The sequence below is a fragment of the Oryx dammah genome, unplaced genomic scaffold, assembly GCF_014754425.2.
Source record: "Oryx dammah isolate SB20612 unplaced genomic scaffold, SCBI_Odam_1.1 HiC_scaffold_17, whole genome shotgun sequence".
NCBI classification, from domain to species: domain Eukaryota; kingdom Metazoa; phylum Chordata; class Mammalia; order Artiodactyla; family Bovidae; genus Oryx; species Oryx dammah.
The window spans coordinates 21818002-21840935 of record NW_024070201.1 but is presented as its reverse complement, the minus strand read 5'-3'; the positions used below and the strand labels follow the sequence as shown (position 1 = coordinate 21840935).

General features: G+C 44.0%; 1 protein-coding gene across 1 annotated transcript; it reads left to right on the top strand.

The window, feature by feature from the left end:
- Positions 1–1498: 1498 nt before the first annotated feature.
- On the top strand, positions 1499–13331 carry LOC120876259 (placenta-expressed transcript 1 protein-like). The gene is made up of 4 exons (XM_040257995.1): positions 1499–1712; positions 6133–6334; positions 10318–10379; positions 12525–13331. The coding sequence occupies exons 1-4, from the start codon at positions 1529–1531 to the stop codon at positions 12833–12835; spliced, it is 759 nt and encodes a 252-aa protein (XP_040113929.1). The 5' UTR covers positions 1499–1528; the 3' UTR covers positions 12836–13331.
- Positions 13332–22934: the final 9603 nt, after the last annotated feature.

Genomic DNA, 22934 nt, shown 5'->3' with positions numbered 1-22934 from the left:
GAGAGTGTAGAAATACCTGATTTAAATAAATGAAGTTCCAAATACCAGCAATGATTTTCTTAACATATGTGCAAAACACCAAAATTTATGTAACAGCAATATAGCTGAAAGATGGTCAGATTGGGTTTCAGAAAATGTTTTTTCAACCTGATTATATTACTTAGTAAATATACAGGAACATCATTTACTCATCAGTCTTTGATGAGAATAAAATGACACATAGAAAATGCCTAGGAAGTCATAAAATACTTTTAAAATTCATAGCATCATAATTAAATTGTATTAATAATAATTATTAATTTCTTAAAAAAAAACTTTCCACTGACTATTTTCAACTAATATCCTAATAATAAGGTTGTTTGCACAGAGAAAGTTCTGAAAGTTCTGAGAATTCATCTTTATAGACAATTTGCAAATAGGTCACATAGTGACAACTCTCTGAAAATGAAGCTTTTTGGAGCACTCCAAATCCATTCTTTCCCCTCCCTCTTGACTGCTAATTTGCTGGTCCTCATGGCTATCACAGTTGCAAGGTTGTTGGTTTCTAAGGCTACCTAAAGAGGTGAGGTGAGAGGGATGGGAACAGGGCAAGTTAAAATGTCATGATGCTCACTGTGCTTAATGAGATTTAGCCATTTTTCTTAAGCAAATGCTCCTCGAATTGCTGCAAGTTTTGGTGATTTCCAGAGTTCTGAAAAAGTTGAATTTGTTTTTGCTTATCACTTTTCTAGAGGAGGGGGTTCTTCAGAGGTCCTTGCTCCACCATTTTGTAAGTATGTCTCTTGAAGAAACATGTGTAAGTATCTCTTTGATTCAAGTCTACTTTTTTTGTTTTCCTTCTACTCACACAATAAAATACATCTTTCCTCTTTTCTCCTTCAGTGAGTGAATTAAAATCAGAGAAGAGATATGAAAAAACACATTTTCCAATTATTTTCAGTAGTTTCCTTGTGTTACAGAGGAAAGTGTTAGGTAAGAGAAAGGTGTTTCTTTTCAAAGAAACAAATATAAATCCAGAAGTACAGTCTTTCCAGTTCTGTGATAGTCAGAAAATGAACTGGGACAGGAGGATGTGTTCAATTAAGGAGTATTGGAAAAGGTATGTAATATTCGATTTAAAAAAAAAAAGTGCTTTAATGCCTGAGTTTCCTACACAGAGAAGAATGTAGTTTCTACACGGGCCAGGTAGGTTATGATTACTCAACTCCGAATCTCATTTTGCCGGTATCAACTCCTTCCCATAGCTTCCTTCACATATCAGAGGCTGAGGTGAATGAGATGCAAAATAAATCATGATCAGTCCATTCCCCTTCTTGAGTGAAACTGGAACTAGTAAAGGGCCACAGAAACTAGGAGAGGTTCGTTCCTGGTGACACCTTGGGCCGAATTCCAGAAACCCAAGGGAGGAGTGGGCAGGACATTTGCATGAATGACATCGCCGGGAAGATCCAGCCCCAGCGCATATAAACAGGTGAGTTGTCGCTTTTACCCAGTTCCAGGCTCAGCAGTCTGCAAGCAGATTGAAACCATGGCAATCCTGAGGTCCCCGCTTCTGCCCCTGGGGTTGCTTCTTTGCCTCTGGCTTCTGTGTTCTCCAGCCAGCTGTACAAATCCCTCTACCCGATGCAAGGCATTCTTGTGGGTCATCGCCAAGGAACCCTCAGTAATCCACATCAACCCAGTTGTCTATAAGAGCAACACACTCTACACGGGTAAGTAGAAGCCGTTCTCTCTGCTTTCCTTTGTTCTCTGAAGGGAGATCAAGCCAGAATTGCAGGACATACCCCTCCATCCCTGCTCTCAGTGACACACACAAAGCGTGTGTCTTTGACCTGGCTAGGACGTCGATTGCAGAAGAAGGGAGAATGAGAATGTGGGAATGGGTGGATAGGGTGGGACACTTCCTGCGCGTCCCCTCTGTGAAACTGAGCCACGAGAGTCAGGATGCCCCAACACTCAGGTTAAGCGAGTCACAGCAAGAGCACAACTGCGGCAAGTTCTCTCACTTAAACAAACTGGATTTAAACTGTCTGTATTTGGGAGGGGGAGGCATTTTTATTATTTTAAGAAGCAATAATTGCACCTCGGTTTGTAGTCTTTTCCCATCCACTTGATAAAACAATGCCACCGTGGATGATTGTATACTGTGCAACTCCAGGAAACACTGTTCACATTCAGTCTATGGGCAAAACATCTAGTGAGTTAGACAGGGAAAGTGCTACTGCTCCCCCTGATCAATGAGGAGTCTGAAGCTAAGAGAAGTTAAATGACTTGCTCAGGGTCTCATAGCTAGTAAGTGGCAGAACTGCCTCTTGAATCTTAGTCTTTTCATTCTGAATCCAGTGCTTTTCCTTGGTGTGCCTTAGAACTATTATATAAACATCCCTTTGGGGATCAGTCAGACCTACAAGTCAAGGCAAGTGCTCTCTAGTACAACTTTCATACTAACAATAAATTTAATACGGTTGTTTACGTGTACCAATACATTTAGCCCTCACAACAACCTGCTGGGTAGATGCTGTTGTTATCCCCTGCTTGTAAATGAGAAAACAGGCGGAGATGCCAGGGAATCACTCAGGTCACAGAGCCACGTAAATGATGGACCTGGGATCTGAACTTGAGCTTTCTAGCTCCAGAGACCCTTCTCTTAATCACAACCCTATATACCCCTCAATTACAGAAGTGAGAGCTAAGACATCTTCCTGTGTTCTGAGTGCTGATCTAAGGGGAAACACTAGTATCATCTGCATTTTACAGATGAGAACTGAGGCACAGAGGAGTTACAGTTTTACCCCAGGTCACTAGTAGATTGGACCACTAATATTTGAACCTAAATAATAGCCAGGAGTTGTCCGACTTTGTCCAGTCAGGCTGTCCAGCTTCAGAGTCTGCCTCCTCATCTATCATATTACCTCGCCTCTGTTAGAACTCTCACCAAATTTTGCAGAGAACACTGGAGTGGTCCCACACCCACGATCCACAGATGCTAGGCTTGAGCAGAATGACTGTCGCCTGCCTCCACACACTCATTCTGGCTAGTGCTTTTTCTTGTTTTTTTTTTTTTTTTTTTCCTTTCCCTTGGTGACTGTCACTAAGTGCCTCAGCTGTGGCAAGGCTCCCTATGTCTGACTCCCTCAGGCAGTGGATCTTGTTCTAACCAAGGCAGGGAGGATGATCCTGTGATTCAAGATGAGGCCCAGGAGGTGTGGCCTTGTGTACAGGGAAGAGTGGGAGCTTGCATCCAGGGAAGGATCTGGGTGGTCAGAGATCTCAGATCTCTGACTTAAGATAACAAACATATCATGAGGTGAGGAATTTTGCTGTTGAAATGGAAGAGAAAGAAAACTATCTTGTGAAGACGCAAAGGGTGTGGGTGGGGCAGTTAGAGATGGGGGTGGCAGAGAAACCTTCTGAAAGGTGGAACACAGGAGAAAGAAGAATCAAAAGACGATCCATAAGGGAATGTGCCGGATGCGACGGACATGACATTTACCGAGGCATCAGGTACCAGAAGCAGAAACTAAGACTCACTGAACATCTGCTCTGTGTCATGCACTTCTCTAAACTTCATCTGATTTCCTCTCAGTACAGAAATGTGCTAAAGCTTTGTGAGAAACTGACTCACTGTAGGAATGATTTAAGTTGAGAGTCAAAATCCTCTGCCCTTGGATATGTGATGTATCAGATTCCACACCTGGAATTACACAACAGGCTCTGTGACTTCCTTGTGTCATTACAGGACCTCACTGGGATCCCCAGGACTTTTGGGAAGACCAAGTAAATGTCCACACGGACCAACTGCTTCTCCTTATTTTAATTTTTTTTTTTTTTAATTTCAGGGTTTGTGTTAACATCGGTGAGACATGTATAAATGGTTTGGCAGGTTTCAAGGTACAGTTGCAGCTCATGCAACATCATAGAACAGGTTCCCTGGGTCTGCCTTAATATCAGTCAAAGAAAATTGTAAGGCAGTAGCATTTATAATACATTATAATGTGCGGGGTAAGCATCTGCCTCTGCCTCTGTTTTTCCTTTGACAGGCAAGAGAAATTTAACTTGCTTGCCTTTTTTCCGGAACCTTCAGCTTTAAGGTACTATGCAACACTGGATACACAGCTTTTTAAAAATCAGTGAGCAGCTACTTAGTGCTTTCCAGGTACCCAGCACTGGATTGCCCAGATCCACAGGTGAAACTACAGTGTAGAGTACAAGCCAGAATGTGATGAAGTCCTCAACTCTCTAGTTAAAGGCGTACATGATTCAGGAGTGAGAGGAAAAGAGAGCAGGATCTTGGAAAGTAAGTGGGGGTGAGATGTGAGATGAGAAGAAGATTCCAGGCAGGCACCAGATATGAACAAGGGTGAGCGGCAGGCAAGCCAGGTGCGTCTGCAGAACAGAGGAAGCTTCGCTATCCTAGAGGAGGGGTACAAACAGCAGAGTGAGTGGGGTTATGACAGTCATGAGAGCCGTATGCTGGGTGTTGGGAACAACAGAACAGAAGCAGAAATATAAAACCAAAACTGTTTAGAGGCTCTAGAAAGAAAAGCACTTTGAAGATTTTGGACAGATGTGGGTCCTCAGGTGGCAGTCTGAAGGGAGGGGGCCATGGAGGTCAGGAATCTGAATAATACAGATAACTAGGAGGGATGAGAGGAGGGTATAAGCCAGAGAGAGAGAGAAAGCAGAAGGACAAAGGCAAGCTTAGAGCCCCGTTCCCTTCCCTCGCCCTCCACAACAGGACCAAGACAGGCTTGATGATGACTGGATGATTCTGTTGCTCATTAGTATCCACCCCACCACCATGCATAGGTATTAAGGACAAATATCGGGTTCTAGCCGAGCAAGTCAGGGCCAGGGGATCTGGCTCAGCAACCTTGACTGGCAAAAACAAACAGAACAGAGAACTGTTTCGTGCTAAGAATAACGATGACAACTTATCCAACACCCACCAGTACTAAAGTTTTTACATTCCTCTCTTCACTATCCCAAGAACCTTTCAAGATAAATTATCATGATCTCCATACAATGAAGGATAATGTCATTGTCCTCATACCTAGAACCAAGCCTATTGCAAAACATAGATATTTGTGGAGTGAATGATGGACAGAAAAGAAACCAAGAATCAGAGGTGAAGTGACTTGGTCTTAAATGCTAGGGCTAGGATTCAGATCCAGGACTGTCTGCTCTTATCATGCTACATGATCAGTTTTCTTTATTTTGTAAAGGAGAGGCTGTTGAAGGAATTTGGGGTGGTTGGGAGGGCCCTAGAGAATAATACCCTTAGGATTGAGAAACTTGGTCAGAAGGGATCTTCTAAGGGAGGAAATGGACAAACTGAAATATTCTCTTGAAATTCCCTCCCTAATACACTTTGGAATGCTGAAAATAGCATGTGGAACTCACAAGTTATCAGTAGCCCACGCCACTGTGGGCACACGCTGGGCTAAGTCAATAGGTAAGATTCACTGAGTAGAGGGGATCAGGGAACCGTATGTGGTTATTTGATATTAGGTGCTTGGATTAGGGCCTCTGGGTCGCAGAGCCCCCCTCCTTTCCCTCACCCTCCACAACAGGGTCCAAGAACATCAGAATTTCTGGAGCCAGCAAATAGGTTTTGTTTGACTAGGCAATAACAGACCCTATTTCCTGAAGCACTTCCCAGGAGGCCCACTTGAGCTTTTCACGTACATCTACAGCTTCAGTCCCCCCACTTCACTATCATGCCTCCCACCCACCCACAAAGGACAAGAACTCTCATCTCACAGATAGGAACAGGACTCAAGAGGTTAAAAGTCAGCCAGGATCTCATCCCCGGTACGTAACAAAGCCAGGACCAGAGCACAGGTCTTCTTTTGTCCACCTTTTCCTGTAGAAAACTTGGAAAACAGACAAAAAAAGAACTAGGAAGAAAATAAAAATCATCTGTAATTGCACACTCAGGAAATCCTCCTAGCTAATATTGATGTACTTCCTTCCAGATTTTTTTCAACTTATTTTATATTTGATAAAAATGGGACCATACTTTATTTACATACTACTTGTAACTTTCTTTTTCATAGTTCATGTTGATTTTATGACCCCATCTCTCGTCTCACTGCACAGACAGCTGACTCTTTCCGTATTTCCTCCTAGTGTCAACTCACGTGAATCATGGTATTACCTCTGTGGTCTTGGAAGCACGGGACCAGTATCACTCAGTCATTGGCTCCTGGCAAAACCCCAGCCACTATTGTGAAGGCAGAGCTGAGTATGACTTGAAGGGTAATTTCAGCATGCTCTTCGAGGCAAAATGGATGTCTCCTAATTCCACGGACATAACCGCAGTCAAGATAAAGTAAGAAATGATCCATAAATGATTTGCTCTGGGGCTTTACAATTTCATATTGGGTTTGTACAGTTTTATACTGACCTTGGAGGATTCAAAATACAATCCAGATATGATGTGAAGAATTCAGTAGCTGCGCTCCTTTTCTGCCTCATCATTCTTTGTCCTACCTTTTATCTGCAAAAGTTTATACATCACACACACACACACACACACACACAAACACACAAGTTATGCTCAACATAAACAGAAAAAAAAACTAGTGTTAAAGAAAAACCCAGAGCTGGAGAGTAGTTAAAGCAAAATGAATGAATGGATGGATAAACACAGATTTTATTTGGGACTATTGCAATAAGAAAAAAAGAACTCAGTATAGAACCAGTCTCACTTCTGAATACAGCATGGGCAAGTGTGAATTTATAGGCAAGGAACGGGGTAGGGGGTAAGCAGATGGAAAATCAGAAAGAGGAAACATCAAAACCTGTAAGAGGGACTTTGGCTAAATTGACCTAACAGGATTCCTGCTGAAGGCAGGCCAAGGTGATCAGATATCATCTGGGGATAGTAGAGGATGAGGAATTCAATCAGATAATAAGGGTGATCAGATATCAAAGGTGAGAGGTTCTTGCTAAATTGACTTATAAGGAGTCTGGCTAAAGTTAGATTTTACAAGGAAGTGCACAGATGGGTAGGTGAAGGTTCTAGAACCTGACTAAAGTTTGGATTGAGAAAGAATCCATGTCATTGGCACCCAATTTGCTTCAAATTCTCTATATTCCCCTGCTACTTCCACCCAATTCACTCCTATTAGTCTGGGGCTGACAGAACTCCAGAGCCAGACAGGGTTGGGGGCAGCAGTAGCAAATAGTTAAAAATAAAGACACTTATCCTGAAATCATCTGGCTACCTTGGCACTGCCCTCTCTGCCAAGCCCTGTGCAGTCCTTCAGGAGACTTGCTAAACTGAGGGTGCAGAGACTGCCTGTAGCCAAGAGCCTGCAGGACGGGTGCTCTTAGCTCCCACTGTTATTGAACCAAACCCTCCACTTGCCTACTGCAAAATGCAGCCAATGTACTGACACTGGGTTGTGATGAAAGAGAGGATAGTGTTTACTGCAGGCACCGAGGTAGGAAAATGGGTGGCTCAGGCACAAAAGACCTGGTCTGATGGCCCTCAGGGAAGGTCCTTCAAAGGCCATATTTAGGGTGAAGTTTGCAAGGGGCATGACTTTCTTCTGATTCACTGGTGGTGGTGAGGTAACAGAGTGATGTTTCAGGAGTCTTAATCATCAGCCTTCTGATTCCAGACAGTCTGGGGTCTGTGTGCCTGTGGTCAGTAGGTATGACTACGTGGGCAGAGGGTGGTCTTAGTTTCTGAAGAACAACGCAAAGATATGTGTGATATTGTTATGTATATCCCTTGAAGGGAACTAGGACTCTTTTATCACTGAAGTATGGTTTCTTGTCTGTCTTTCCCTTGTTTCTGCCTTTCCTTACTTCCCTAATTAGTAACTGATGGGTCTGCTTTTTGGAACTCAAGGAGTATGGAGGGGGGTTTGTAACAGAGCAGGCCTCCAGGGTCCTGCTTGGTTTTAGTCTCCCCTTTTTTTTGATACTCCTCAATCCTAAGGGGCATAGGAATAGGGAGAAGTGTCAGCATAAGAAAGAGAATGAAGTTTTAGATAGAGAGGTTAGTCATAAACTCAGCAGGGGATCTCAGTTTTAGCGGGACTCAGTTTCACCACTACACAGAGAATCATTTTTTAAAACAGATGCATTTTGGAAATGGCTTGCTAGCAGAACGTGTGATGACTGTATGATAAAATTGGCTTCCTAGTGTCCCGCAAAATGGACACAGATTCTGAGGTGAGGCCACCGAGGACTCGCATTACAGTTTAAGAGAAAATTCCTCTCACTCCCAGTTAGGGATTTGTTTTCAGGTTCTCATCAAGGACCAAATGTGGCGAGGTCCTTATACTTTCAGACTTGCCCTTTTGTACTGAAAGGGCAGGTCTGACCATCAGGCCTTGTCCACTATGTCCAGGTTTTTGTAGACAGTGATGATGGTCGTGTTATCAGGCTACTCCACCCTCTCCTGCCACACCCTGGGCCTGGTCAAACCTAGCTGTCTCTGGAGCTCTGGAGGGGGTACTGTTATGTCCACAGAGTAACTTGCATGGGCAGAATCCAAAGGAAGCTGCTGCCACCCAGCCTCACAATGACAGCAGCCTTTTAGAAGCCAGCCAGGAGCAATGAGGGCAATGACTTTCCTTTCATCTCACCTCCTTAAGTCCTCCACACTTCCTGCAACAATAGATGGTTTACGAAGTGCACATGCAGCGTTGTCTGACAATGCCTTGCCATGCAGCGAGGCTGACGAGGGAAGGGAGGTAGCACCTGGGCTAGAGGAAGCCCACTGTGCTGGGTAGGGCACAAAGGGGAACAGGAGGAGGTTCCTGCCCAGAATGTTACAGCAAGGACTTGGGAGGCAGGGCCTATGCAACAGTAATGCCTGAGCTCATACGTCACCTCCTCAGAAAGCATCCCCCGAAGCCCCACATCAAGTCCTGCTCCCAGTTTCCTTACTCTCGTCACTGCCACTGCTTCATCCAAACACGTGTCACAACTGTGGCCAATTACTTGTCAGTCGATTATTTGTTTCAAGTCTTTCTCTCTGAAGGGACTCGAAGTGCCACCAGGGTAAGAACCGGGTTCGCGCTGTTCACCACTGTCCCCATAGCACCAAGCACGGGGGTTGGCATGCAGTGCGCTCTCTTTAACTGTTAATGTCTGGACAAGATTGTTGCTGTTCAGGCACTAAGTCGTTTCTTACTCTTTGTGACCCCATGCACTGCAGCACGCCTGGCTGCCCTGTCCTTCACTGTCTCACCGAATTTGCTCAAACTCATGTCCGTCGAGTTGGTGATGCTCTCCAACCATCTCATGGACAAGAGCCTGATATAACCACAGACCCACTGATATGAAAGCAACAGACCAGGCTGTACAGATCATTTAACAGACACTGAGCACCCCCTATGATGCTAAGTGTCAGGCATTCTCGATGACAGAACTGGCCCTTGAGGAGCTGGCCCTCCAGTGTGAGGAGAGGCACACAGCTAGGCTGTGCAGTCTCCCTGATGCAGACCTATCTGGGTTCAGGACAACAGGGAAAAGCAATGGCACAGAGGCTACTGTTGAGTCTGTGGGCAGATGTGCCTGGGACTAGTATTACAAGCAGAAAGACTGGCCTGAACAAAGACTGCACTGTATACCAGCCTGTGTGGAGTACAGGGTGGTGGAGTAGAGCAGGGAGAGGAATGGACATGAGCTCATCTGGAGTAAGACTGTGGAGGTTCTTAGTCAAGCCAATATAGAGAAGATCACTACTGAACAATCTGCTAGATGTGCTATAAAGTTGTTGTTCAGTCACTAAGTCCTGTATGACTCTTTGCAACCCCATGAATTACAGCATGCCAGGCTTCCCTGTCCTTCACTATCTCCCTGAGTTTGCTCAAACTCATGTCCATTGAGTCAGTAATGGTATCCAACCATCCCATCCTCTGCCACCCCATTCTCCTCGTGCCCTTAATCTTTCCCAGAATCAGGGTCTTTTCCAATGAGTCAGTTCTTTGCATCAGGTGGCCAGAGTATTGGAGTTTCAGCTTTAGCATCAGTCCCTCCAATGAATATTCAGGGATGATCTCCTATAGGATTGACTGGTTTGATCTCCTTGCTGTTCAAGGGACTCTCAACAGTCTTCTTCAACACCGTGGTTCAAAAGCACAAACTCTTACATCCATATATGACTACTGGAAAAACCATAGCTTTGACTAGACGGACCTTTGTTGGCAAAGTGATGTAAATAAAGTGATGTGCTTATAAAGTATGTAAGCAAAAAAGGAACTAAGAGGTTGGGGTCCCCTAGGAAGGCAGCCAGGTGAGCTGAACTTGCGAATTCCTCACCATTAACTCTCCTCGATTTGCCCTCCACAGCATCTACTCTCTCAATTCCCTGAGACATGCTGAACTTACTTCCGTAGTACTGCCGAGAAATGGTAAGTTCCTCTGCAGCCTATTTACATACCTGGCAGTGAAATCCATCCGCCTGGAAAATAATCTTGTGGGCGCCCTAGGAAAAAAGTCTACTTGCGCATTACCAGCTGAGTCTTTCAGCATCTTGTGATCTCACAAGACAAGCTCAACCCTGTGCCCTGTGGAAAACGAAAGCTGGTTCCAGCGGGTCTTTTATTCTCACGGTCACTTGTGGCTCCGACTCCAGCTTCCTCAGGAGCTCTTTCCATATCTGCAGGGATATGTTCCTTCCTCAGTTTCCATAATAATCCCCCCTCGCACAAAGCCTTCATAGGTAGAGCAGACCTTACTGAAGAGTTTAAGGGAGGAGAAGAGGGATTTGTATAAAGAAGGGCTGATAACAATGAGAACCAATAATGCCACTAGTTCTCAAGGTGGCCTCTGGCCTCCAACACAACCAGAAATTTCCACTTACCTTTACCAGGCTGTCATCCTCAACTTCAAACCATCATGAGGCTCCTTGCCCCCTTTCTCTCCTTTCTCTGCCCCCTTCCTTCTCTCTTATCAACAGGTTCAGAAAAGATAGGTAGCCTGCCAAAGGCCACACAGAAACTAACAACAAAACTAGGACTCAAATTCCACATCTTATACTTCTTTCCACTTTTCTTGAACTTACATGAAAACTATAAATACAATCTTTTTTAAAAAATTAAGTTTTAAAATACAAGCTCCAGCCAAGAACAGGAAACATTAGTCTTTCTCAATGCCCAGATAACAGGTCTTCCCCGTGAGCCCTCGAACACTGAAATACATCTAGTATGCTGCCCATTTTCCTGTCAGTCAAGCATTGCAAATGTGGTCAAAGACGTATCTATTTTCCAAAACAGATGTTAAAGTGATCCTGCCAAATCAAACTATTTTACGAAAACATTAACTGTTTCTTTGGTGGCTTCCCTTTGTGAAAAGATTGGGATATTAGTCTCTTTCCAGGACATTTTAAAAATGAACACTCATATAAATACAAGGAAAAGAAAAAAAAAGTTTGTTTCTAGTCAGGACCCCTTGGTGCTCAGTTCCTCAGTCGTGTCCGACTCTTTGTGACCCTATGGACTATAGCCCGCCAGGCTCCTCTGTGCATGGAATTTTTCAGGCAAGAATACTGGAGTGGGTTGCCATTTCCTTCTCCAGGGGATCTTCCTGACCCAGAGATTGAACCCATGTCTCCTGCATCTCCTGAATTGGCAGGCTGATTATCACTGAGCCACCTGGAAAGTCCCCCAGGACTCCTTAGCTCCACACTAATAAAATCAAGATTTTAAAAAAATAAGGAAAAGAAAGCATTTGTGTTCAGACTTTTGGCTCAGTGGTGTGCTAGAGAAACATTTGCCCTGACGAAATGCTAAATGAGATAGACAATGCCACAAAGCTGGAAGGCACTTCCGGTGGGCAGAATGCATACAGGTCTGAGCAAATTACTGGGCATTTCCCTCCTCCTTCTTTATAGTCCCTTCCGTGGTTCACTCAGACCGTTGGAGGTGTCATTGCCAAGCTCCAGCTTTCCAGGAGCAGACAGCCTCCCAGGGATATAGGCCTAGCTTTCTCTGCTTCTTTGCAAGGCAACCTCAGAGAACCAACATGTGGTCAGATCACCGTGAGAATGACCAGTGCCTCAGACACCACGAAAATGGATTCATGGGTTTGGACAGGACTTGTTTACCCTTCCTTGAAAGCAGAGTCGGCCATCCTCAGGTCGGAATGGTGTCTAGCTCTTATAACCTTTGAAATTAGCAAAAATTAAACATTTGTACTGATTGATCAAATATAATATTAAGGACATGAGGACATTTGAGGGCAGACTACTTTCCCAATAGCAAATTCGGTAGTTATATAAGTTCAGTATAAATTCCTTCGGTAGTTATATAAGTTCAGTATAAATTCCTTCTTCCATAGATCTTAAGGTCAGAGTGTTTATTTTTTGATCCTTGACATTCTGTACCCGCTGGCTTCCCTCTCCTCTACACACACTCAACTCTTGAGAAGCGGCCATTGAATTGTGCCTATGAACTCTGGTCCCAGTGTTCTGTCACATTAGCCTCCTTTCTCTAGTGCCCACTCACCACTGAAAAGAGGTTCTGATGCCACTGTTGTTTTTTTTTTTTTTTCCCCAGGGACACTCTTACCTGTGACCATCAAGCATGTCTCAACCAAGCATATCATAACGACCCTAACCCACAAACCAACCCTGCCCCACCCAAAACCAACCCCACCCCACCCAAAACCAACCACAACCCAGGAGAAAACAACCACAACCCACCCCAAGCCAACCACTACCCTCCCCAAGCGAACCACAACCCAACACACACTCCACCCCAAACTAACCACAACCCACAAAAGCTCAGCCAACAGAGCCTTCCTCAGCCCCGTGAGAGAGGCCATCCAGATCCTGCTCATCTTTCTCACCAGCACACTCCTCTTCTAGAAGCAAGCAGAGGGAATGACTGCTCCTGGCTCCACTGCACCCTTCTATGTTCAGTCCCAACCCAGGGCTCTGACCTGTGTGAATGACCTCTGTGAATGATTTGCGCTCTCAGATGTAAAACTCTCCTGCCACTGCTTCAGATCCAAATGGAGACCTGAGGGTCACCTAGACCTGATCTAGGTATAACTTGGAATTCTGGCTCCTAATTAAACGTGCTGGCAGCCAGTTCCCTAGCCAATCTAAACTTCTATTTAGATGTGACACCAGTAGCATCTAAAGGGCAAGAAAATAACAATGTACCGTGTCTGAGTAGCCAAGGATAGTAGAAAGGCATTATTTTCTGTCATACCAAATAGACTGTACCTCAAACAAGAATAATGAATGTGTTAAATTCAAATATGTCTTTAATGAGTGATTAACTGAAAATACAGAAAATGTCATCTAATTTTATTCACTTATGTGAGCATTAAAAAGAAATCAATGGATTTAAAATAGATAACTAATAAAGACCAATTGTATAGCACAGGTATCTCTACTCGATATACCATAGTGACATATATGGGAAAAGAATCTTAAAAAGAGTGGATATATGTATATGTAAAACTGATTCACTTTGCTATACACCTGAAACTAACATTTTAAATCAACTATACTCCAATAAAAAATTTTTTTAAAAACCCAGTGGAGTGGTGAGAATGTGTGTTTTTAAGGCCAGATATAAGAGTAAAATTTTAATTTTTCTCAGGTGTAAATTGGTCATTTTTTCCCCTCATGGTAATTTCCACTAAGACAAAAGGGCAAAATATTTATAATACTCATAATATAATATAAAGCCAAAAAAAAAAAAAGCATGGCATTTCCAATAAAAAGCAACCACATTCTCTTTTAAAATTTATGCTAAATTCCAGGATGCCAACATTCAGTGACTGGGTGCCAGCTTCCAGCTGGCCTTTCTCAGGGACAGCTTCTGTCAATCTCTTTTTCCCTGTGAATAGGGCACACTTTCCCATTTTGTATGTCTTTAATTTTTGTCAAAAACAACATTTTGAATATTATAATGTAGTAACTCTGGAAACCAGATTCTGCCTATCAGGGAATGCTGTTAAGGGCTGCAGTTATCCATTTGTCTAGTAACTTTTCTAAACCGATTTTGCAAAGACTGTGCCTTGTTGAATGTGGTCACTGAAGTCTCTTTTCTGTTATCTCAGTGGCCAGCCAGGGATCTGACAGATTTTCATATATGTCAAAATCTCGCAGCCTCTTTCCTCATTAAGCATTCCCCTAACAACTGGAGTTCAGAACAAGTTGACCCGGACAGATTTTGCTAGCTTAAGGAAGGTCTCTCAGTGGAGGGACCAATTCTGTAAGGTCCTTACTCTACCATTTCCTAGACGTCACTTGGTAGCCACTATGAGTATTTGCCAGACACTGTATTATGCACTTTACGTGGCATCTTCTCTCTTAACCCTCACAACAACCCTATAAGATATAGCCATTCTACAGAGGAGGACACTCAGGCAGAGAGAGAGAGAGAAATAACTTTCCCAAAGTAACTCAGTGAACAGGTAGTGAAGCTGGGTGTTGAAGAGTGGGCTACACCCACTTCAGAGCCTGCACCTTTACCTAGAACACCCTAAGGGCTCCCTGAGCAGCTCCTACATCACCTGGGATCCCCCAGAATAACCAACTTCCCTGGGTCAAATTGCAAGGAGAGGGTATGGGTGTGTCTCGCTATCACAACAAGCAGGCTGCCTGCTCCAGCAGTGCTCCTCCAAGCCTCCACTACTCTGCCACCATCTCCAAGATAAGTTGCAGTGAGTGAACCCTAACCCAACAAGCTAGGAATGAATTTCGTATTTGTCATTCATCGCCCAACCTGATGCCTCAGCTCAGATTCAATGTGAAAGGTGACAAATACGGGAGCCTCAGCAAAGATACTATCTGAAACTGGAAAATGTTTAGACTCAAAGAAATCTGGTGTAGATGAATTCAGACAAGCAGTACAGACGTATCTGAGCACTGGATTAGGAGGCAAGAAACCTATTAATTTCCACTTCTGCCGCTAAGTAGAAATGTGACCTTTAAGAAATCACTTTACCTTCTTCTGCCTCAGATTTTTTTATCTGTTAGATACAAGGCTGGCCCCCAGGTGATATCTCAGTCCTCCTCCAAGCGTCAATTTTGATTTCTTGGTCACACCCAGACTAGTTCTAAGGGTCTAGTCAGAGATGCCAAGTAGGTGTACCTTATGTCATACCTGACTGATTGGCAGAGGCTGCTGGGAACACTGTGGAGGGTTCCAAAGCAAAATCTAGAATCAAAAATACTTCATATTCAACTAGTGATATCTTCCTGGGGTTCAGGAGGCAGGGATTGAAGCAGAACAGGCTCCAAGTATTTGCCATCCTTGGTCACTCCTTAAGAGAATCCAATAAGTGGCAAGCATGTTGCCAGCAGCAGAAGATTAAAGGAGTATGTACACTCACGGTCTCAGAAACAGCTACTCCTGATCCTCACTAATGGGAAAGTGACACACCAAGAAGAAAACAAACACAGGCAGTGACAAGGAAGCCCACAGGCTGCACTTAACGCACAGAACGAGATGGACAGTTTATCGCTCCCACCCTCCCTTGCCCAACCTTGTTCTTCCATGTGTGTGCTTTGTCTGCAGCTTCATGTTTTGTAAATTCAACGCATTCTCATCCGGTGTCAGAAACAGTAACTGCCTCCCCATTTAAGGGAAGTGATTATTCATTCTGAGAAAGTAGTAGAAAGAAAATCGTGCTGTGCTGCGCTCAGTCATGTCTGACTCTTTGCAACCCTATGGACTTCCGCCTGCCAGGCTTCTCCATCCACGGAATTTTCCAGGCAAGAATACTGGCATGGTTGCCATTGCCTGCTCCAGGGGATCTTTCTGGACTAGGGATCGAACCTGCATCTCCTGCGTCTTCTGCACCGGCAGTGGATTCTTTATCACTGAGCCACCTGGAAAGCCCAGGAAAGAAAATTAATGTCTTTCAAAGCCCATTACCTCTGAGACCTTCACACATGAGAAAAGTTCTGAATCTAGTTAACAGTCCAACTATAATATCAACCATCAAGCAAGAAAAAGATTAGAACAGTGAGGAAATTTAGACAGTATCTTATTGTCTATCAACCCCCACATTATTTTTTAAAGTAAATGTTGAAAATATTATTAAGTAAAATTATATTATTTCATAAGAGAGGTTGTTTTGGCAATTGTCTTAAAGGATAAATTCTGAAGCCAGACTGCATGACTCCATTTCATTTTACCACTTATTAGTTGTGGGACTTCATATAAGTTACTTTTCTGTACCTTGGTTTCTTCATTTCTCAAACAGAGAGAAAAATAGTAGCTGCCTACTGGTTGTTATGGAGATTAAATCAGTTAATATATATAAAGCACCCAGAATAGCATCTGGCACAAAGCAAGTACTAACTATATAATTATTTAATGCCACAAAGGGTATCACAAACAGTACATTGGTGTACAAGAAAGCCAAGTATTATAACAATATAATATGTGAAAATGGTGCCTATAACAAGGACTAAAATTTCTAATTTGTAACTATTAAAAGATACAGCTAATGTCTGACTTTTTACCATCTTTCTTCCTCCAGCCTCATCTTCACCTCCATCCCCCTCCCCAGGCTTCTAAGTAGAATGTCTTCTGGCTTTCTGGATCATCTCCTAGGCGCTCTCTTCTTGTAAAGAATCCAAATAATGGCTAAAGGAGTTAAATTATCCTAAATAATAGAGATCTGGATCAAGGGAGAGGGTAGGGGAAGAGAAAGCAAAGGCAAATTTAGGTCAAGTATTGTAGGGCCTGAGACAGAAAGCTTTGGAGCCTCTATGGACTAAAAGTAGAGGCTAGGGGATATGTCCCCGGCCCGGCATCACGCTCTTGGTTACAAAGTGGTTCTAGTAATGTCCTTCAAGAGATACAAGTGAAAATCAGAAATACTTTACTTCTGATTGCTGGACTGTTTGTTTAAATGTGGCACAGCAGTGAAATCAGGACATAAGGACCACCCCCAACCCTGCTTTTATGTAAGTTACATCCATATATATAGATAAAGTTAAATGTATATACCTGATATAACTGGGAAGTAATTTAACATATGCAAAAATATCTGCATATTTATCGATGCATACATATATAACCTATATGTAAAAATAACTTTAGAATCAGATGCTTGAGTCCAACAAACTCAAAAAGTCTTTGGCTAAAATAAAATGTGTAGATAAAGCACATGCAAAGAGTTTGGGATTCTTTTTGAAAGTTGTTGAATCAGTTTTTCCTTTTTTTTTTTTTTTTCCAATCCAAACCAATCTAGGTTCAAATCCCAGCTCTTCTACTTACTAAGTTGTTATGGAGATAAAATAGTCCTTGAACAAGACTTGATCTATTTAAACCTCAGATTCCTAGCAGTAAATTGGGGCTGACTCCTACCTTAAAGGGCCTGATGAGTGAGACACTGGACACATTGTGGCTGACATAATGCTAATTCACAATAAATCAATCAACACAAAAAACCTGTTAGTTAGCCACACAGACACCAACACAGCCTCAAATGAACGGATGGACGATGTTATACCCCACAATCTGGTTAGGTTGCATTTTTCCTTTCTAAACATAGTTTTCTCCTTCACGAGAGGAGCCTTAAGGTTCCCCCAGTACTGATTTTAGGGAATTACTGAAAGTTATTGTGGCAACAAATTGAGCCCGTTTGCCAAAAGACACATATTGCCTCAGTGCTGCCGTGGATCTGTTAGCTCTATACTCCACAAGGAACCCTGTTCCTAGGGGCTAAACAGATGAAATGATAAAAGGCATTCTTTGCAAAACCAGCTGAGACCTCACTGCCTACAGTAAACCCACTCTCCACTAGCCAGGATGATAACTACCCATCAATCTTCACTGTCTATCCTACCATAAAGGGAATACCCTGGTGATCCCCTGAGTAAGGGGTGCTAAGTAATTTACTAAAAGACCTTTGATTCAGAATTCTAGCTTCTCTGTACTTAAATCAGTAGCTGAGGACTAAAACAAATGTTAACCCACAAATGGAAATGGAAAATCCCCAGGAAGACAAAGTTAGCCATATAAACAAGTTTGGAGGAAGAGAGGGGACTCTGAAGGAGAAATTAAAATTTCACTTTTGGAAATGTAAGTTTGAGATGTCCACAAGACATCCAACTACCCATATGTGGTTCTATCTGTGGAAATAAAAACTTTAAAAAGTAAAAGCCCACACTAGCTCTATTTCTTCAGGCTGTCCCCAGGACAGTGCTCACATTTATTAGGACATTTGTGAAAAGTGAAAAAGGGTTTTTTAATTTAATTCTTTTTTTTTTTTTTTTGGCTGTGGCAACCCACTCCAGTGTTTTTGCCTGGAGAATCCCAGGGACAGGGGAGCCTGGTGGGCTGCCATCTATGGGGTCACACAGAGTCAGACACGACTGAAGCGACTTAGCAGCAGCAGCAGCAGCACAGCTACAGGACCTTAGTTCCCTGAATAGGGATCAAATCTGTGTCCCCTGCAGTGGAAGTGTGGAGTCTAACCGCTGGACCACCAGGGAAATCTCCAAACTTATTATCGTACAAAATTGGGAATTTTCATTGACTAGTAAATGGTTGTATGATGGTGAACTTGGGCTTCCGTACTGAGGACTTGTTTCTTGAGTATCTTTAAGAATACATGCCTCACTGATGCTTGTTGATATTTGACAGAAAACCACAAAATTCTGTAAAGCAATTATTCTTCAATTAAAAAAATAAAGTGGCAAAAAAAAATCAGAATACATGCCTGAGATGTCATTTCTTTAGCCAACAACCAGGAAAGGAAAAAGAAGGGGAAAGGAATTCTAACTCTCTTTTCTAATGATTAATACTTCTGTCTAGATGATGACAGAATATTGGGAGCAGCAAGTGGGTGGATTTTGAAGGAAGCAAAACTAACTGATGAAAGGATAACTGCTGCTTTGAAAAATCTTCCAGTGCAAGAATCGCTTTACCCTACTTTTGTGGTAAAAGCAGTTCTCTCCAGAGAGATAAGTGTTTATGTGGGGCACTTTCCAAAATGTCTGTCTTGCAACAGAATCATGTTATATAGCTAAATTGTGTGAAACTAACAAGATTTTTCTATATGCAAGGGAGACTAGGAATATCCCAGACGTAACAAAAGCAAAATGAGCACAGTCTGCTTCCCATCTTTAAGACAATTCCATTTCCAGGAAGAATGTAAAAGTTTGCGGTTTAAAAAATAAAAAGGACACTTATCACAGATCTTTTTTTCACTCTTACGAAATGAAATATACTTTACTCCCCTGGGATCAAACAGGGCATGCTACACACTCCCTGCCAACCTGCCCAGCCTCACCTCCTGCTAGTCTTGGTAACATGTTACACACTAGATGATGTTTAATACCCCCCATCCCCATGAGTGTGACATGGATCTGGGGACTTGCTTCTAAGGAACAAAAACACATAAAAGTGATTAGGTTACAAGACGCTGGCTTCCATCCTGCTGGTGTTCACTCTTTCACTCACACTCCCCCCACTTGGCTCCATCCCTAATTCGCTCCTCACCCCCTCTTCTCACTCTCGCTGGTACTTTCTCTTGCCTTCTCACTTGCTCACCCTGATGAAGCAAGGTGCTCTATGAAGAGGCCTACAGGGCAAGAAAGGGAGGGAGGAATGGAGACCCGAGTCCAAAGGAACTGAATCCTGCCAACAACACGTAAGTACGCAAGGAGGCTGATCTTTCCCAGTCAAGATTTGAAATGCCTGCAGCCTTTTGAGTGACTCTGAGCCAGGGGTCCTAGCTAAGCCACATCCAGGTTTCTGGCACGTGAACAATGTGAGATAATAAATGTCTGCTGGTAAGCTCCGATGTTTGGAGTAATGTGTTATGCAGCAGTTGATAACTAGTATGGTCAAGGTGGTTATAAGGGGAAACAGAGGTAATGTATTAGCCTGACACCACAGTAAGCACACACATCAGTTCCAAACTTCTCCAGCCACTCCATTTCCACGGGCACCGTCACACTCAAGACACTGTCACCTCATAACCAAAATAGCCTCTTTGTGGCTTCTCATATATATATTGTTGCTAAGTCACTTCAGTCGTGTCTGACTCTGTGCTACCCCATAGACGGCAGCCCACCAGGCTCCCCCGTCCCTGGGATTCTCCAGGCAAGAACACTGGAGTGGGTTGCCATTTCCTTCTCCAATGCAGGAAAGTGAAAAGTGAAAGTGAAGTCGCTCAGCTGTGTCCGACCTTCAGCGACCCCATGGATTGCAGCCTTCCAGGCTCCTCCATCCATGGGATTTTCCAGGCAAGAGTACTGGAGTGAGGTGCCATTGCCTTCTCCAATATATATTGTACATCTGCTTTAATTGTTAAAGAAAAGGGTGTAGTGATCACAAGAATATCCATATTAAAAATAAAGATTAAATACCTCCCTTCCTGGGACACCAATGCTGATCCTCCCTCAATGATAAGTTCCCTTCCCAGGTGCCAAGGTCATACTGACTCGCTGTATATGTGCTGATCTGGTTTTTTTGAAACCATGAAGGAATGTACCCCTGACTTGTTTGGTGTTTTTTATTCTGACAAGACATAAAACTGTGCTGAAAACCGTGCTTTTCTGGAACAGTTCCTCAGAGTTATCTAGAGGCAGTCTTCTGGACTATGGTCCTCAGTTTGGCTCAAATGAAACTTTTTCATATTCCTGTTATGGATTGTCTGTGAAGAAGGCTGAGCACCGAAGAACTGATGCTTTTAAACTGTGGTGCTGGAGAAGACTCTTGAGAGTCCCTTGGACTGCAAGGAGATCCAACCAGTCCATTCTGAAGGAGATCAGCCCTGGGATTTCTTTGGAAGGAATGATGCTAAAGCTGAAGCTCCAGTACTTTGGCCACCTTATGCGAAGAGTTGACTCATTGGAAAAGACTCTGATGCTGGGAGGGATTGGGGGCAAGAGGAGAAGGGGAGGACAGAGGATGAGATGGCTGCATGGCATCACGGACTCGATGGATGTGAGTCTGAGTGAACTCTGGGAGTTGGTGATGGACAGGGAGGCCTGATGTGCTGCGATTCATGGGGTCGCAAAGAGTCGGACATGACTGAGCGACTGAACTGAACTGAATTGATTGACTATTTTCATCAACGCCCTTAAAGAATAAAAATCAAACTGATATTCAAGCCTCCTCCAGTTGTCCCCATTTTGTATCTCCAAGCTGACTTCCCATGACCCTCTCACACTGCATCACCATTTTATCAAGATTAACCTATTTGGAGACAAACTTAAGATAGCAGAGGAGTAAGATGGGGAGAGCAACTTCCCCTCCACAGATACATCAAGAATTCCTCAGCATGTAGAACAGCTTCTACAGAACACCACCTGAACACGGACAGAAGATCTCAGACTTCCAAAAAGGCAAGCCAATCTCCTCAAAATGAAGTAGGGCAAAAGATAAAGATTAACGAGAGAGAGAGGGAGAAAGGATTTCAGGGTGGGGACCTGTGCCTCGGGGAAGGAGATGCGAAGGAGGAAAAGTTTCTGCACAATCCGGAACTCCCTCACAGGCGGAGACACGGGAGAGGGAGCCTCACAACCCCAGAGGGGAGCGCAACAACAGGTGCTCAGAAGGCAGAATGGAGAGAATTCAGCCCAGAGATCGCTGCCGAGCAGCACGTCCCAGCTGAGCAGCGGCTTACACAGCCTCGCGGCAGAGAGTGGGGGCTGGGTACTCAGCCTCAGACTTCAAGGGTCGGATCCCAGGGAGAGGACGAGGGTTGGCTGCTGTGAAGATCGTCTCAAAGGGCTGGTACGACACAGCTAGGGGAGTCCACGAGAAAGCCCGGGCCTCCCAGAGAGGCACATCCATCACCGCTGTGGGAACGCTCTAGCTCTGCGCGGGTGCAGGACCCAGGACCCTTGCCCTTGGGAAAGCCATCGGGGGACAAGCCGGCTGCAGCCTGTAGCTCCAGAGGTAGAAAAGCCGCTGCCAGTGCCAGAGGTCAGGAGGACCCTACGGTCTCCACCAACGAGCTGTGAGCAGGCACAGGGATCACTGCCCACATCCTCCTGAGCAGCCTGGCACTGCCCAGAGGCCCACAGCCCGACACCACCACCCTGGGGAAGTGCACATCTGCCTCTGCCTGGGATGACCTCCCAGGTCCCGGCCCCGCTCCCCACATACCCTCACTGTGTCTTGAGGGCCACCTACAGGCAGAGGCGAACCTCAAACCAAAACTGAACACCAGGGGAAGCTTGAGCCAAAGAGAGAAGGGAAAAGCGCCCCTGCAGCCACAGGTGCAGGGGATGATATCCCCACCATCAGCCTGAGACTGTGGGCTTCAGGGGCAACTGTGGACCTTAGGAGCAAGTGCAAGCTGGAGTGGGGGCTTCCCTGGTGGCTCAGTGGTAAAGAATCTGCCTGCCAATGCAGGAGACTCTGGGTTTTGGAAGATCCCTAGGTTGGGAAGATCCCCCAGAGGAGGAAATGGCACCCCACTTCAGTATTCTTGACTGGAAAATCCCACGGACAGAGGAGCCTGGTGGGCTACAGTCCATGGGGTCGCAGAGTCAGATACAACTTAGAGACTAAAGATCACCACCACCACAAGCTGGAGTAAGGTAAGATCTGAGTCTGAGCTGATTCCACACTGCCAACAACAGGACCTTCCTAGAAATACTGGAGGACTTTCTGAGTAGGCAGAGGGACTGGAGAAACCTGTGTGCAGAGGAAATGAAAGAATCACAAGGTCATTATTTCACTACCACTCTCTCTATATATACCTTCCCATTTCTTCTTTTTTCTTTTTCATATTCTCATTTTATTCTCTCTAGATTATTCCTTTGTTTTTCATAACCTACTTTTCCCATTTTAAAACCATCTTCTTTTTAAATTAATTTTTTCCTACTTTTACAGTATCACTTAGTTATATTGCATTTTTTAAACGTTTTTGATTTTGTATATTTGCTAGTCTAGCTTTTAGTATTCATTTTCACTTAGGGATTTGTTTATTGACTTGATTCCTCTCTTCTTTTTTGACTCCTGTTTTTA